This window comes from Podarcis pityusensis, assembly GCF_964106645.2.
Source record: "Podarcis pityusensis genome assembly, chromosome: 12".
Classification (NCBI taxonomy): Eukaryota; Metazoa; Chordata; class Lepidosauria; order Squamata; family Lacertidae; genus Podarcis; species Podarcis pityusensis.
This window is the reverse complement of record NC_138037.1, coordinates 2,869,703-2,887,183: the sequence shown is the minus strand read 5'-3', so window position 1 is coordinate 2,887,183 and position 17,481 is coordinate 2,869,703. Positions and strand designations below refer to the sequence as shown.

The 17,481-nt window shown below is 48.7% G+C and overlaps 1 protein-coding gene across 1 annotated transcript in view; it reads right to left on the bottom strand.

Moving 5' to 3' along the window:
• Positions 1–17,481, bottom strand: part of SMARCC1 (SWI/SNF related BAF chromatin remodeling complex subunit C1) — a 100,506-nt gene that overhangs the window by 10,500 nt on the left and 72,525 nt on the right. Inside the window, exons 25-26 of the mRNA XM_080974003.1 lie at positions 16,303–16,437; positions 8,880–9,144 (exon numbers count right to left, since the gene is read on the bottom strand). Of these exons, the coding sequence (XP_080830129.1) occupies positions 8,880–9,144; positions 16,303–16,437 (400 nt within the window). The remainder of the gene's footprint in view (positions 1–8,879; positions 9,145–16,302; positions 16,438–17,481) is intronic.

Here is a 17,481-nt window from a genome sequence, read left to right as displayed (position 1 = left end):
AGGGTGGGAATTAAGCTTCTTGGCCTCACCCAGAAGAATGGGGATAATAATCATGGCCCTACCTTACAAGAATGTTGTAAGGATCCCTAGTGCTGCGAAGGGTCTGAATGAGCCATTTAAAAGGTATTTGTTCTGCCCTCTCCTCCTCCCCCAGGAGAAATTTCGGTGGGAGGCACGTTAGTAAAACACTTGGGAGTGCCCTGCCCTGCCCCAAGATCAGCTGGGGAGGGGAAAGCCCTCTGCGCTTCCACTGGCACCCGCCTTCTGCCTGTCCGTTTCTAAGCCTGCATTGTATTTCCCAAGAAAATGGCTTCCCACCAACATTATTCTTGCAGCGGAGACGCGGTGATCTGTTAAGGCAAGAGATGCTCGCGGGCGACTCTCTGATCGCGGCAGCTTTCAGGCTGACAAATAACGTAGCTGAGACCATCCAGGATGGGGTGGGGGAGCCTGTTTCAAAAGTGGATTAAGCATTTTGGGCATTCCAGTCAGCAGGAAAAGGGGGGGGGGAGAGAATGCACAACACAAAATGCTGCTCTTTGGGAGGAAGAGGAAAATACGGCTTGAAACTCAGAGGCAATGGTGGGGGGGGGGTGAAAGACAGTGAAGTGTGACCTACATAAGGAAAGGAAAAAGCTTAAAGGGGGAGGGGGGGAGGCAGATGTTTCAGGAGGGAAGGTAGGTTCACTACTGTGAGAGGCAGCCTACTGAAAAAGCCTGTTCCACGTTTAGGTCTCCTCCTCCTCCTCCCTCGGCCGGCAAAGTCACGCTGCATGGCATCAGGCTCACATATGTTGCATGACACAGGCGTGTGCTTTGGGCTGTGCGGGGAAGATTCAGCCTGGACAGGCCCCCGGGCGCTGTCCTGACACATTTATCGACTGCTCCTCCTCTGTTAATGGCGACCGATCACATTTTGTTAAGTGGAGAGTCTAGCATCAGGCTTTCGGGCTCTCCGAGTAGTCCTGGCTAAGGGGAGGCACGGGATGGAATTCATTTATTCCAAACATTTCTGTGCTGCCTTCTCAGTTTACTTTTTTTTTATTAAAAAAAAAAAGCTTGTTAGTGTTGCATAAATTTATGTATAGGTTGGGTGGGGGGGGGTTGCCCCTCCAGGAGATATCATGCACATGCAGCCCACTACCAAAACCAGCACAATCGCTTTTGTGACTTTTGTGATTTGTCCCCACAAAACACCCCATCGCAGTTTCTTCCTATCTATTCAAAGGGCCTTTGCTGCACGACACCAAATGTCAGAATTCACTGATAAATGTATCTATGTACTGGCTCACTGGGGAAACTTCAGAAATTCATATAGACGTGTGAGCTCAGCTATTCAGCAGCCCCTCTGCCTGAGTGATAATTCCTGGCATCCTGATACCTGAGTGCCAGACAGGTAGCCATTCCAGAAATAACAAACCCAGATGAAGACAAAAGGGTGTGATTAACTTGGCTGGGAAACAGGGAAATGTAAGTATCTTTTGTGTTACACTTGATGGGTGTTTGGTGGAGGGCAAGGGGAACCATGGGGCAGGGTCCAGGATGCTCAGATTACTGCCACCAGACCTCCCCTTTCATGATGTAACCATGATGTATTAGTGATGTAGTGTGGGGGTTGTAACATGGGGATTAGCAGCTAATAAAAGTTTGGGGGCTCTTTTGTTCGGGGCCTCCATCTTGTTCCACCTTGTGGCAGGTGGGAGTCCTGTTGCGACAGTCTTCAATAAAGACCAAGCCTACTGGCTGCTGTTTGCTGTGGTATTCTTGGCTTGTCCTTGTTTTTTTGTCCAAGGGAGCCCTCAGATTTCTCCGTTAACATTAGGATGAATTTATATTAAGCCAGAGCACTAAGGGCTTTTCCTGGGAGCTCAAAATATGCCACATCATGTTCTTTTGCTAGCCCTGACAACTCCCCCTTCTAAGGTAAGCCCCCAAACCCACATTACAGGGGGTTTTTTTGGGTGAGGAGGAAGGCCAAGAGGTTATCACTTATAGAGACGCACTTGCAGGTTGAGAGCTGCCAACAGCCCTGTCCCACCCCCAAAATGGATGACAGTCTAAGATGGAGCAGGAAGTAGTGGCCGTGTTGCCTTACTGCCACTTAAGAAAAATAAGAGTGCCAGTGTGGTTTAATGGTTAGAGCACCAGGATTCAAATCCCTGCTCACTCAGCCAAGCAGCTCACTGGGTGTGACCTGGGGCCAGTCACCGTCTCTCGGCCTAACGCACCTCACAGGGCTCTTGTGAGGATAAAATGGGGGAGAAGAAGTATGCACACCACCTTCAGCTTCTTAGAAGGTGGGATATAAATGCAATAAATGCATTTGTTATTAAACCAGCTGAATGCAAGAGAAGCTCTCTACAGTGTGCAGGTATTTGTCTAGCAGGGAGAGCATGGAAACCAGAGTCCCTTCTGTGGGGCAACGCAGTGCCATTAAGCGTGCTTACGCACACACCCGAAAAATTATGAATGGGTTCCATAAAGCTGGACTGCGAGTCTTAATACCACCAGGCAAGCGCTGGAATCTGCCCTTCCTGCCGAATGTTTTCCCCAGGAGACCCAAAGAATCGCAAAGCCAGGCACTGAATAATTAAGCACAGTAGCTAATTTAGCATCAACTCTCCAGCTCCCCACTCCGCCTGCCGTGAACATTTCCATCACTTCTCTCCAGTGTTATAATTCACTCTACGCCGGTCGGAGAAACGGCAGCCCCCCCCCCCCCCAACACCAGCCTAATGCACCAAGAGGGTTATTTTCTGGGTTAAGACCAATTTGGACACCAAGCAAGTGTCCAGGGAGCTTCTTCCGAACACATCAAGCAGCGGGCAACGTAGTTTTTCCAAGGCCAACACTGCCCAGACATAAAGCAAACTAAGTGGCACGCCAGGACTGAACTGGCTACCTTCAAATATTTATGGCTCCTAAATAAAATATCTCTGTCAGGAGGCACCAAGCAATGAAACTCACTCAAGTGTTTTCTGCAGGCATAAAAGGCCTGCACAGCTCAATGTAGTTAAATCATTCTCTGGCATCCGCAGGAGGCAACAACCCCTGCCTGACTCCCTTTACTGCCAGTTCCAGCACAGGCAGTCTTTTTGCCTAGCCAGGTTTCAAATCCAGTGGGGCTATGAAGAGACTGCTAGGGCCGAGCTCGTGGAAATCACCCTGGGCACTGGGCAGCCTCAAGTGGTGGCACTGAATATTCAGGCTGGAGCATCTCAAGACTCTTCGCAAAGGATGTTTCAGCTTAAGTCCAACGGAACGTAGACTAGTTTCTCTCCTGGGAACAAGCTTTGAAGCTACCCAACAGAATAACGAGGTCTGGATTTGAAATGGATTACATGAACCGTAAGAAAAGTCACAAGGGCACGGGAGAAGCAGCTCAGCCAGCCCTGGAGGTCTCAATTTGTGGGCGCTACTTTTCAGCGCTAAGTTAAGGTGCTGCAAGCAGCTGTGTTGCCTCCACCTGCCTTACGGCTTTTGCTACCTCTCAATTTCTGATTCATACAAAGGATTCCCCCCACCCCATGCCTGTTCTTCATCCGGCGAGACGAAGGACGATGTAGAAACATTTTAAACAAAATGCTCTGGACTGTAAACCATAGCTATCCCCCCCCCCCACTTTCTTCTTGGCCAGTAAGCATTTTATGGGCCCCTTATCTTTTCTCTAGACCTGCCTGTCACTTCAGCAAGAGACTTTGAGCCCCACACTTCCCTTCATGCTCTGCCGGATTAGTCACCAGGAGGCAAAAGCAAGCCTGCCAGGGAATGGCTGCCGAGGGTGGGGGTAAGAGGCGCGCAACCTTTCCCAGGCCACTGTGACGGAGCCAAGGAAGGAGGTCAAGCTGGTTGGTGGCCTCTGTGTGTGCTTTCTGCCTTGGGGCCTCCTCCTTCTCTTCCTTTCACAGAGAAGTCATTTGGGGATGGTTGCAGAGGCTTCACAAGCCTGCCTATCCCTCCATGCTGCCAGGATCACTCTTGCAGAAATCCAACAGGCAGGCAGGCAGGCAGGCAGGCAGGCAAGCAAGCAAGCAAGAGCAAGCAGTAGCTTTCCCTTTGCAGATGAACAGGTGACACACAAGCTCACCCTGCACAGACTAACTGGGGCACGGAGCGCACACCTGGTGAGCTGGAGGTCAAGGGAACTGCAGGTGGAGACACAACAGGAGAGCAAGGTGGGAGTCTGAGGACCAGCTGATCAGAGTGCGGAAGGAACAGAGCACACCGGCAACAAGCATAACACCACTGAAAAAGCCTGCAAAGACCCTCCAAACCTCCTCCCTCAAACTCTCCACAGGCCTCGATTGCCAGTGCGAGGGCTCCTGGCATTGCACCTGCAAAGGCTCGTGGGATTGCTAGGTGTCGTTTCCGCGCAGTTTTCACCTTTTCTGAGCTCTTTTGGGGCTGTTTTCGCCCTTTTCCTAGTCACTTCCGGGTTCATGGCGATGCACACGCGTGCAGTCATGCACATCCTGAATGCACGTAAAATGGTCATTGCCTTTACTGATGTAAGAACCACCTGCTGGATCAGGTCAAGGGCCCACCTAGTCTAGCATTCTGTTCTCACAGTGGCCAACCAGATGCCTCTGGGAAACGTGCAAGCAGAACCCAAGCACAAGATCCACTCTCCCCTCCCATAATGCTTCTTCCGGGAGGAGCGTGAGAGGACGACCAGTACAATTCAAGGGTGTATAAGGTGGTCTCCTTAATCCATGGTTGTACTGGAGGCCAACCACGTGTCATGCAGAGAACCACAGTTTAGTTAATATTTAAAACTTAGAATAGCTTTGGAAGTGGTTTTAGGCTGTAGGATTAGATGTAGAAGATAGTGTATTCTAGAATAGTATTATTTTTAAGTGATAAAATGTGAAGATTTTTTATGGTAAAAGTAAGCGTGATAAAAAAAAATGGTTAGAAATTATGATATATGTAAACTGCTGAAGATGAGGTAAAATGAAAGTCAGATAGGGGGGACTTGGGGAAGTCCACCTAACAATGTTTAGAAAAAATAAGGATAAGACAAGAATTTGTTTGTATTGTTTTTCTGTTTGTGTTTTTTAGTTGTGTTATAAAATGAAGTAAAAAATTTCATTAAAAAAAAAAAGAGAGAACCACAGTTTAGCAGACAGATTCAAAACTTGTGCTTGTAACACATGGTTTATTGTGACACTGCATTTGGTCACTGAGTGGCAGTCCCTCAAGAGACACTTGCCGTTTTTCAATAGCACTGGATGCTCCCCTCTCTGCTGTGTGTCCTGCAGCAACACTGTGTGGCTTTTGCTGCTGGTCGGGGTTTTGGAAGGGAGGGTTGAGATGCTGCCGCCGTCTTGCGTTGAGTGTGTGTGGATAATACAGCGGTTGGTTTTAGATTCTGTGTGTCCCCCCCCCCCCCCCCGTATATTTATGTAAACCACCCTGGGATCCTTGGGTGAAGCGTGGGCAGCAAGGACTAAAAATAAACAAAAGTGTGAGTCCTGGAGCAGCCCTGCTGGAGCTGGGCACCTGCCTAGCCTTGGGTATTTGGTTTCCAACATTGGCTAGTCACAGTGCCTCTAGGGCAGCAGAGGTGGTGAGATTCTACTCAGATATCGTGGTCTAACATGTTTGAGGCTAGGGCAGAAATCTCTGCTGGCTGGTCACATATATGCAGTTGTACATGCCGGAGTTGTACAACTGGGCAGTGGGAGGTAGAACCAGATAATAAACAACAACAACAAGTTTACAAAAGGAAAACAAAGGACTGTGGTGCTGCCTGCCTTTGACAGCTTCAAATAATGTCTAACACAGGGTGACTTAACTGCCTGTTCAGAAGTATGATCTGACACACACACACACACACACACTTTTCTGATCTCCCAAGGGTTTGCTGATTTTGGCAGTGGCAGTGAATATAATAATAAATGAAGGAGACACAGTGCTGGCATGTGCAACTGATGTGTACCACCAGAAAGAGCCTGACTGTGACCGTGTGGGGGTGGGTTTTCTGACCAAACCCTCTATTGATTGGCAGCCCGCAGAGGACTGGCCAAGAGTGAATGTGGCCCTTGAACATAACATAAAATAATAAAAGCAGAATATGATAAAAACATACTATAATATAATAAAATAGGTTATCCACCCCAGATCTAATAGGGTCCTTGCGACATTATCAATCTTCATGGGGAAGATTGTGACGGTTTGTGAAGTTGAGAACGCTTGTGCTTTCTCTGAACTCTCATCCATTGCGCAAGCATTTTGTACGGGGCTGGAATTAAAATCAGCTGCCCTAATTTTTTGTCCTCCAGTTATTTTGGACTACAATTCCCATCAGCTCCAGCCTGCATGGGGAAGGGTCAAGGATGACACGAGTTGTACTTTAAACTAGGGGGCTCCAGGTTAAACTGGAGGTCACTGCAGGCTTGCCCACGGAGGGAGGTTTCCTGCCTCCCTCCTATACAGCAAAGAGCGCTGAAGCCCCCACACAATGGGGCAACCTTTGTTGCTCATTCCTTTGACATTGCTGTGAGGAAGATGCTCATCCCTGCCACTCATTTGGACAACCACAGACTACCATGAAGTCTGTGCCAGTCATTCAGGGGAAGGAGGCTGTTAACAGGTCATTTTCCCAACCATGCCTTCATTTCAGGTTTTAATTAGTTTTGCTAGAGGACTCGCATTTGATAAGAGGCACAGACTTCTGGGGTACTGGAGCAAAAGAGGTTGAGCAAAATAAATCCATCCGGCTTCAATTGCTCATGTTTTCTGGCACCGCAGGCCTACAAGCACAGCACCACTGATGAGAACGGACAGGTCTGGATTTCTAACAACACGTAACAGTTTACCCAGAAAGAATCGTGTACCTGACAAGTTGCCTCTTCTGCTTGCACCTCCCCATCTGTTGTCGCCCCATCGGAACAGCCTTGCCATGGTGTTCTTTGCTGCTTCCTTTCCCCATTTTAACTACTTCACTGCACCACCCTTCTCCTGATCCTATACTTCAAACTACTGTAAAATGTACCCCTGCCTTCCCTACTCATGGATCTGTTCGTGTTTCTTCCCGGAGAACAAACTACTTTAGGATCTTGAGGTTCGCAACTTCTTCCCAGAAGAGCATGCCTACGTTCAGGGCAAAGAAGCCCAGGCATCCGTTACGCAGAACTGTAGAGCTGGAAGAGATCCCAAGGGTATAGACCAAGCCCGCAAACAATAATTTAGACCAGGGTTTCCCAAACTTAGATCTCCAGCTGTTTTTGAACTACAATTCCCATCATCCCTGACCATGGGTCTTGCTAACAAGGGATGACAGAACTTGTAGTCCTGGAGACTGAATTTTGGGAAACCCTGATTTAGATGAACATGCTAACTATCAGTAACATTGATCCACTAAGTATTTTATCAAGGCAACAGTAGTGGTGGGAGAGGGAGAGAGAGGGAGAGGGAGAGGGAGAGGGAGAGGGAGAGGGAGAGAGAGAGAGAGAGAGAGAGAGAGAGAGAGAGACTGCGCTCCAGAAACCGAAGGCAGCATGAACTACACTCCTTTAGATGCTTTTGGCTTCTCAGAGCAGTTGTTGGCGCACACACAATTGGCACATTAGAGCGGCTAGTCTTAAGTTACTTTCAGGAGGTTATGTGCTGTTTAATCCTCTCCTGAGAGGTTATGGGAAAAGGTTCATCATGAGGTGATGCCTTGGGTTCCGTATTTTAAGATAGGGCTTGGATTTGAAGAAGTCTCCCTAGAGTACTTTCCACAGGGCGTCGTGAGGCACTGGTGCTAGCACATGTGTATCACGCCATGTCTAGTGTGGGGCAGCTAAGCAGACAGAACAAGCAGCCCCTGTTTAGAATGGCACTGCCCCCCCCTTCCAGGGCACTGTAATCTGATGGAAGGCTTGCCCTCTTTCATTCATCGGCCTCCAGAGTGCTGATGGATTGACAGGTGTGGAGAAGCGTGATCAAGTGGGGCTCTTACAAAAGGCCAGGAAATGGAAGATATAAAATGAGGAGATGAAAAGCGGTCATGATGAAATTACACAAAACGGTAGCGTGGAACGCCAGCTATGAGGAAAGGTGCTCTCTCACAGTTATCCAGATCGGAATAACCCTTTTTCGATAACAAAGTGTGGGGAAACGGCATGAGAGGTACTTAAGATTCAGAATTGCAGGACCTGTATATCGTAAAGTGGCCTGATATTTCCCAACGCTCCAAATCCCAGGGCTCGGAGTGGTGTGTGCCCCTTGCAGAGCAAACAATGTATTCTGGGCCCATTACTTGGCTACTTGGGAACACCTAGCTTTCAAACTAAAAGCAAACCCCTACACTTCGCTGTGGGTTAAACCACAGAGCCTAGGACTTGCCAATCAGAAGGTCAGCAGTTCAAATCCCCGTGACAGGGTGAGCTCCCGTTGCTCGGTCCCTGCTCCTGCCAACCTAGCAGTTTGAAAGCACATCAAAGTGCAAGTAGATAAATAGGTACCACTCCGGCGGGAAGGTAAACAGCGTTTCCATGCGCTGCTTTGATTCGCTAGAAGCGGCTTAGTCATACTGGCCACATGACCCAGAAGCTGTACGCTGGCTCCCTCGGCCAGTAAAGCGAGATGAGCGCCGCAACCCCAGAGTTGGTCACGACTGGACCTTATGGTCAGGGGTCCCTTTACCTTACACTTCTACACATGGATGTGTCCCAAGCGTGCAGGCACATTGCTCCCTCTCAGCTATTTCTTTGTGCCCATTTTTTGCCACAAAGCTATGAATTTCTGGGGGGAGGAGTCTGCAGAAACGCTGCAGTCGTAATAAGCATACTTACCTGCTGAACCCGGCACATCTCCACAGTCCAGCCTCAGACCCGTTTCCAAACTTCCACCAAAAGCACAAAGGGGTGTGTGTGTTTCCCAGCCCTTACCTGGCTGCGGTGGATGAGGAGGGGGCATCTGGTGGTGCATCATGGGATACGGAGGAGGCTGCTGGTGAGACAACAAGCCCGGGTGGCTGGGTGTCCCCAGAGGGTTCATGCCAGGGCCGCTGGAATGCTGGTGGGACTGCTGGACGTTCTGGCTGTGCTGCTGCTGCTGCTCCATTTGCTGGCGGGCGCGGAGCTCCGCGTACTTCAGCTGCTCCATGTGGAAGTTCTGGCGCTCCGTCAGCAGCTGTTGCCTCTGCTGCTCCAGCTGATGGGGGAAAGGGAGAGATTCACAGCTGTGTATTGACTGAAAGCCAAGCTATAAAAAAACCCTTGTGCTTTTCCTTCCGCATACAAGTCTGTACAGTACAGCATTCCTTGATACAGTGGTACCTCGGGTTACATACGCTTCAGGTTACATATGCTTCAGGTTACAGACTCCACTAACCCAGAAATAGTGCTTCAGCTTAAGAACCTTCCTTCAGGATGAGAACAGAAATCGTGCTCCGGTGGCGCGGCGGCAGCAGGAGGCCCCATTAGCTAAAGTGGTGCTTCAGGTGAAGAACAGTTTCAGGTTAAGAACGGACCTCTGGAACGAATTAAATACTTAACCTAACCCAAGGTACCACTGTCTTCGGTTAAAGCAGCAGCACCCAAGCCTTTCCAGGCCACCACCTCCTGAACTAAACCAACACATCCATTGTGGAAAATGACACCGCGGTGGCTCAACTAGATCTTGAGCGCCACCATCCCCATTTCTGGACTAATGCCCTTTTAAAGCCATCACCTCACCCTGAGGGGGTATATTCTGTAAATTGTGCCATTGGAACTTCAATTTTCATTTTTTATTGTGTCGCAAAAGCTTTACCAGATAGAATTTTAGAGTTCGAAGGGATCCTGAGGATAATCTAGTCCAACGCCCTGAAATGCAGAAATATGCAGCTATCCCTTATGGGGACTGAACTTGCAACCTTGGTGTAGTCATCACCACACTAACCAACTGAGCTATCCAACTCATTTTATGCTGTAAACAGCATTGCCAAACGCCTTGCTCTGCTTTCTTTTGGACTGCATCCGTGGGGCTGGGGTGGGTGGGTCTTGTTGCCTGGGCAGCCCAGGACCTCCAGACACACCGCCCAGGCTTGCGCCCCGGAGAAGTCGCTTTGGTGCTGCTAAGGCAGCAAAAACCCAATGTGGGAGGCAGCAGTTATGAGTTACCAGTCTCCGCACCCACAGCGGGTGCTGTTATTCTCCAGCAGCTTGACTTCAGCGCTGGAGGCGTACTAAGTTATCTCTTGAGACAGACAGGTGTCAACAAGAGCTTTTTAATATGAAAGGTAATCTATAAATGCTTTATGAATTAAAACATTTCATATTAAATATTTAAACACTATAAAACGCTACTTATTCCATCCTGAATCTGCTGCCAATTTCATTGGATGTGTCCAAGTGCAAGTATTATAGAAAGGAGGGGGGACTATTTGCTTCTTCCATACCTCTCACAAGTTTTATAACATTCCCCATTGGCGATCTCCTCCCCCCCCCCCCCCCGGACTAAAAAGCCCTCAACACATTAGCCTTGATAGATAAGATGTTCTCCAAACCCTTGGCCGTTTTGCTTGCCCCTTTCTGCCCTCTGTCCCGCTCTGAAACAGTCTTTTTGAAACAGGGCAGTCAGAACATTGTGTATAAAGACACAGTAATGCTGCCCCCAGGTATTCATTTGTGAGAAGCGGGGGCCCATTGTGCTGTGTCCGGCAGGCAGGTGCCAGCCCCAAAGTAAGAAGCGTCCTGGATTTCAATCCATATTGAGGATTAGAACAGGATAACCTGCCTGACGCATTTCCCCTGCACTCCCATGTTCTCACTGCACCATGTGCTTAAAACCCATCTCAACCACGCAGGGCACCATCCTTCAGGGAGAGCGCTCACAGCTGCACTCCAGTACTTGGGGTGGTGGGGTGGCCTCTGCAGCAAGCAACAACTACGATGCATTTTATTTGTGCTAATATGCCTTCCTTTCTCCTTGGATAAACAAGACACATATTTCCAAGGATTCACCAGTGATAATAATGGTGTGTGGGTAGAAAAAACACACGATTCAATAGCTGGGGGGCAATTTCACAGCTGAAACTGCTCTGAGAGGAAGGCTTAATAAAGCAGCCTTGTTGTGGCAGCTCTCTGCGATGGAAACACACACACACACACACGCCTCTCCTTCCAACCGCGGCTCTTTGGAGCGACAGCGTTGCCAAAATTGGCCACCTTATTCTTCCCTAGTGGGGCAAACAGCTAGCTAGCAACAGGCAACAGCTCTTTAAGGGTCATACAAAAAGCAAAGGCAGCCATGTGGGTTCATAAGGGGAGACGACAACCCCAAAAGGGTACAGTTGGGCAATACCTCTACCAGTGCAGATGAAAGCTACATTCTCCAAGCAGTTTTGCCATGTGCAATCTCTGTGGCGGGCGAGGGGTGCGGGGAGGAAGAAACTGCAATTGCCACAGATGCATGCATGCGTTTAGTGGGCAGCGTATTCAAGGTGCTGTACGAAACGTGTGAGTTAAGCTCTTGAACAGAATTTTAAGAGAGAGAATTTTAGCAAGCCAGTGTTTCACAGCGGATAAGAGTGTTGGGAGTAGAGTGTCAGGGTTTCAATTCCCCACTCAGCCATGAAGCTTGGGCCAGTCACTGCCTCTTAGCCTAACCTACCTCATGGGGTTGTGGTGGGGATGAATGTCCGCCACCTGGAGCTCCTTGGAGGGAAAGGTGGGATAAAAAAGCAGCAGGCAAGAAAATAAATTTTATGCCGCAGGAGGTGAATGGAGGAGACAATAGGAGACGCTTGGAAAGGAGAAGCACGGATGAAGTGACTGGTGGCCAGCAGGAAGAAGGAGGCTAAGAAGAAGTTGGTTTGCTACAGTCTGAGAGGCGACACAGAACACAGCACATAGAATAAAGGCAGAACAGAGGCAGAGCAGCCTTTCAGCCACAAAGCCCTGAACGCCTCTCGGTCAGAGACAGGAAACTTGCCCACATCCCCACAAGTCAGGGGCCACCTACAAGTAAATTACCTGGTGCAAATGTCTGTGGGTGACCTGCCTTTGCCTGCAGTTTGAAACTAAGCTTCCGGGGCAAAGTAGCGCGCACAGCACCGCCCAGGCAATGCGCAAAGAGCTTTGCAGGCACAAACAACCAGCTGATCTGCAGTGCCTGCAAAGTCCTTCCTGTCCAAGTCCTGGCTTTGCCATCGATGGTGACAGGTGTAGGCAGGTAGAGCTTGCTTGGCCATGACAGCCCCATGGGTCAAAAGGGGAGGTCTGGTGGGTCCACATAGCCCCGCAGACTGGAGGTTGCCCACCACCAACTGTTTAGTCAAGAACTGACTTGTCGACCTTCTTGGAAAGATAGCACCAAGACAGGACCCTCCTCATATTGACATTTTAACTGCAAATTCATCTCAGCACACTAGCCTTTGGTTTCCAGTTTTCGAGGTCACGTAGAAAACAACGAGACAAAAATCACACCGAGATCAAGCTCTGCACGGCACTCAGTGCATGACGGCAAAAGCTGGGCAGGAGCAGAGATTCTGCTCACAGTAGTGACAGTAATCAAAGGGAGCAATCCAATTGGGCCAGGGAGGGCTGACAGTGAGCAAGGCTTTCAGGATCTGTAATTGGGAAAGGTTGCCTTGAAGCGGGCTTTATAGGAGAAGATTCAGGCTGCCTAACCCAAGGCTGCAGCAGAAGCCACAAATGCTACATGCCAAGCCATAGATACCCAGATGTGGCAACTAGATATTCGCATGCAAATGCCAAACGGAAAGCACAAACGCCTGCATCTGTTTGGTTTATACAACTGCTGTTTCCCCCCCCCAAAAATATTGAGTATTATTACTTTGGGAAGGTATGACCAATGAAAGGAAGGAGGCAGGGGTCCAGAAAAAGAGAGGGTCATGTGGGAAGAGAGATACAAACCGGGCTTTTCTGAAACTTAATGAAAATAGGAAATAGAGCAGGATCTGAGGTTGTAAAATTCTGCACGAGGTCCTGAATTCTGCTCACACACTCTGCATCTCCAAATGGTGGGAGGGAGGCAGGGCAGGTTCAGTCTGTGGTGCAGCCTCTCAGATAACAGCCAGGGGGATTCTGCTGCGCATCGTGCACTGGAATTCGATCTCGGTTCATATTCGCTGGGTGGCTTTACCCAAGTTGTAACTTCATTGTTTAAAATGGTATCTTGCAAGTGGAAATTTTTTATCTTGGCACCAGGCACACAAGTGAAAATGCTGCTCCAGGAATCAGGAAAGAAGAACGCCACCCCCCACATGTCACTGTCAACTGTACATCGTAATACATTCTGTCACAATTTCTGGATTAACAAGTGCTCTTGACTCAGAATACAATTTGGGCTGACAGCCCTAAAACGGCTTCGCTTTACAAATTAGATCATATTATGCACAAACCTGTTGACTCCCCTCCTCTGCTCCCCACTTCGAAACAACAAGGAAACAGCCTTTATTGTGCTACGAGAGGTTTTGGGCAACTGACCCACAGGAAAAGACTAAAAGCTGCATTTTTTTTTTAATCGCTGGGAGCTTTGTGGAAGGAAATTTACAAATGAGAAAGTCTGCTTGGAAAGAGACAGAATATCAGATGCCTGAAGATGGAGTGAGAATGGCTGATGCAACAGAGGATTTTCCTTAAAGAAATGGGAACCCAGGGAGAATCTCCCCCTTAGCAACAGCTCTTACCTTATCTGCCAATCAGCAGCGGGGTCTGTGAGCTGGTGGGGAGGAGCAAGGCAGAGATGCTCAGCAGAAGAGCTGAAGATACAGATTTTTATTTTTTGGTGTTGGGGAGTGGAAGATACAACACACCTCCTCACACGGGGCTGAGCCAGAAAGATGCAGCCTGTCTTGGCAATCTGGTACGTCAGGTGATAAATGCCAGCAGGAAAATGCAGTGGCAGAGAACCTGTTTTTGCATGCAAAACCCCCACATCTCCAGGTAAGGCTGATGTGCTGCCAGGAATCCGGGAGAGCCACTGCCAGTCAGTATAGACAAATTCTGATCAGCATCATGGCATCAGGGGGAATGTGTTAAAGACTCCCCCACAGCCCACCATCCTAACCTGGCTTGGGTCCCCCTCATGCTGGCTATCTAAGCTGTTAAAAACCACAACCACCACACCTGCTAGGTAGTTGAGTGTGGCCCTAAAGGAGGGGAAAAGCTGAAGAAGAGGGCAGAAGGACCTAGAAGTTATTACGCATCAGAATCTGGACAAGACATATCCTTTAAGCGTTCCAATCGTGGAAAATAATTCTCCCTGCTCTCTGACAGACAGCTGCCGCATTCACTGCTAATTTTCCCAGTCCAGGACAAGATGACAAGCGGGAGAGAAGCTCAGGATGCCCTGAGAGGGGGTGGGGCAGACAGTTGCTGGTTTTTGGTCCAGAATGATTACCATGCTTCAAGCCCGCTTGCAGGTTTCCCACAGGCACCTAGTTAGTCACTGTGAGAACAGGATGCTGGGCTCTTCTTAAGTTCTTAACCTCCCCATTCAGTGCCAAACCAGGGGAACAAGCTGTCCTCATCCAGGCAAGCAGTCAAGCAGAATTACCTGGCGGACCTATTAATGCCAACATTCTCTCAACACGGAGGGGGGTGTCCCTAAGAGGACACAAGCTCCTCCCTGCCTATTCCTTCCCTTGCATGAAACCCAAGGCCCCACTTCACTTGGGCTCCAGACCCCTGGATCAGGAAGAAACAAGATGCAAGTGTTGTGTGATGAGAAAGAGAAAGAGAACAAGCCCTACACAGAATGGACAGAGGTTACCCAGCACAGTCATTTGGGGTTGATGGGAGCCATAGTCCAACATCTAAAGGGCACCAGGTTCACAAATGCCGTCACAGAAACCGAGCTGAAGAGAATGCCACAGAATCGCAGAGTTCGAAGGTACACCAAGGGTCATCTAGTCCAACCCCCTGCTCTGTGGGTCTGCTCTGCCCATACAGAGGGCAAGAGAAGTCCATCTTTTTGCTTCTTCTTGAAGCAAATCAAAACACTGCAATTGACCTGGATTTTGAAGCCTGGGCTAAGCTCCTAGGTGGACGGTGCTTTATTGCACGATGTTTCAATTTAACTAGTTATAGGCTTCCTCTCTAACTTTTATTGCAATGCAGAGGTGCTGTCCAAGACAGCTGTCGGATGTAAGAAGAGCCCATGGAGGTGCCCAAGAAGAAGAGTTTGGATTTGATATCCTGCCTTTCACTCCCCTTCAGGAGTCTCAAAGCGGCTAACATTCTCCTTTCCCTTCCTCCCCCACAACAAACACTCTGTGAGGTGAGTGGGGCTGAGAGACTTCAAAGAAGTGTGACTGGCCCAAGGTCACCCAGCCGCTGCATGTGGAGGAGCGGAGACGCGAACCCGGTTCCCCAGATTACGAGACTACCGCTCTTAACCACTACACCACGCTGGATTCCATCCATTAGCATCAACCTAGCAGTTGCCCCAAGTTACACCCTTTTGCAGTCTCACCAAGGTCTGATCCTAGACACCGCTCCTGCAACTTCTAAAGGGAATTTAATTAGGCTGGCATTTGAGGGTCCTGTGAGGGGTGGTGGAAGGAACTGCTAATGATATATCCCAACACACACACACACACGAAGCTACTTTTGATCCAAATGATCCAAGGGACAGTGACAAGAGGCAAACCAACTGAATTCTGGGTGTTCAGAACCTGTCAGATTAGCACACTCCATTTTGAAGGAACTATCCTCAGATACTCAGTGTCCCAAACCGTTCTCCAATTTTTCTTGCATCGGACAGGAAAAAACCAAGTCCACAGAGTTGCAGAACTGAGATAAGTAATCAGCCCATACAGTGGTGCCTCGCAAGACGAAATTAATCCGTTCCGCGAGTCTCTTCGTCTTGCGGTTTTTTCGTCTTGCGAAGCACGGCTATTAGCGGCTTAGCGGCTATTAGTGGTTTAGCGGCTTAGCAGCTATTAACGGCTTAGCGGCTATTAACGGCTTAGCGGCTTTAAGAAAAAGGAAACAAACTCGCAAGAACTCGCAAGACGTTTCGTCTTGCGAAGCAAGCCCATAGGGAAATTCGTCTTGCGGAACGACTCAAAAAACGCAAAACCCTTTCGTCTAGCGAGTTTTTCGTCTTGCGAGGCATTCGTCTTGCGGGGCACCACTGTAAATGCATATGCAATGAAACTTTCAAAACCATATGAAGAGTAGATCTGTACAGATGTGTGTTATCCAAAAGCAAGGAGGCATCATCAATGCACAGGAGAGATGCAACATTTAAATGCTGATGAAAAGCTTAAACTGACACAGCCCCCAAAGTACCAACGCCGCTGAGCTTTCAGGGGGCACCATATAAAAAATAAACATGCCCCTCCCCAACCAGTCTTACCGCCTCTTTCTCTCTGTCCATGATTGTTTCCAGCTCCTCAAAATGACGGAGTTTGATCTCCAGTTTCTTCATCTGTGTTTCCACCAGGAGGGCGACCAAGGACTTGATCTTCCTTTCCTCAACAGCAGCTAGATGCTGGGAGGAAAAACACAAACACACACACCTTACCTACGTGCAGGAGAAACAATAGCAAAGCCCCCCACCCCAGCTTTTTCATTTGGACAAAACATTTTCTGACTTCTAACCTGGTAACAGTTCATTTTCTTCTAAGATTTCACGGGTCTTATCAAACATACGGCGTCAAAGTCCTTTGAAAATGTGAACTAGCTGGTGCTGAGACTGCATGAGGCAATAAATGAGGTTTGTAGGTTCAATGGTAGCTTATTTTTATGCTATCTACAGTATTTGCTTGGGAATCTGCTTAATGCCAAGATTTAGCAGAGGGCCAAAGTAGCCCCTGATATATCCTCCTCTGCTGCTTGCATGGAGTACTAACCCGTAGACTACTGAAATTGAAACTGTACAACTACTTTATGTAGGAGCTCATTAAAGGTAAAGGGACCCCTGACCATAAGGTCCAGTCATGGCCGACTCTTGGGTTGCAGCGCTCATCTCGCTTTATTGGCAGAGGGAGCCGGCGTACAGCTTCCAGGTCATGTGGCCAGCATGACTTAAGCTGCTTCTGGCGAACCAGAGCAGCGCACAGAAACGCCGTTTACCTTCCCGCTGGAGCAGTACCTATTTATCTACTTGCACTTTGACGTGCTTTCGAACTGCTAGGTTGGCAGGAGCAGGGACTGAGCAACGGGAGTTCACCACGTCACAGGGATTTGAACAGCCGACCTTCTGATCGGCAAGTCCTAGGCTCTGTGGTTTAACCCATTACAACAAACCTTATAACAAAGTAGTATCTTAAAATTTCCACTAATGTAATAACTTCATTTACTCCAATGTTTCTTTAACACATCTTGAAAGACTGTTCAAGATGGGCTTTGACACTGAAGTTATGATCGTGGGAACCTCTGGAACAGCTGTCATGCTGAACTGGCACTACTAAGAGTACATTTTGATACATGGGACTAAGTCATACCCAAGACACAAAGCAGGGCTGGCTAACAGGTAGCTACAATTCCCAGATTTTTCATGCAAACCAGGAGGGCGATTGGTTCATCCACTAAG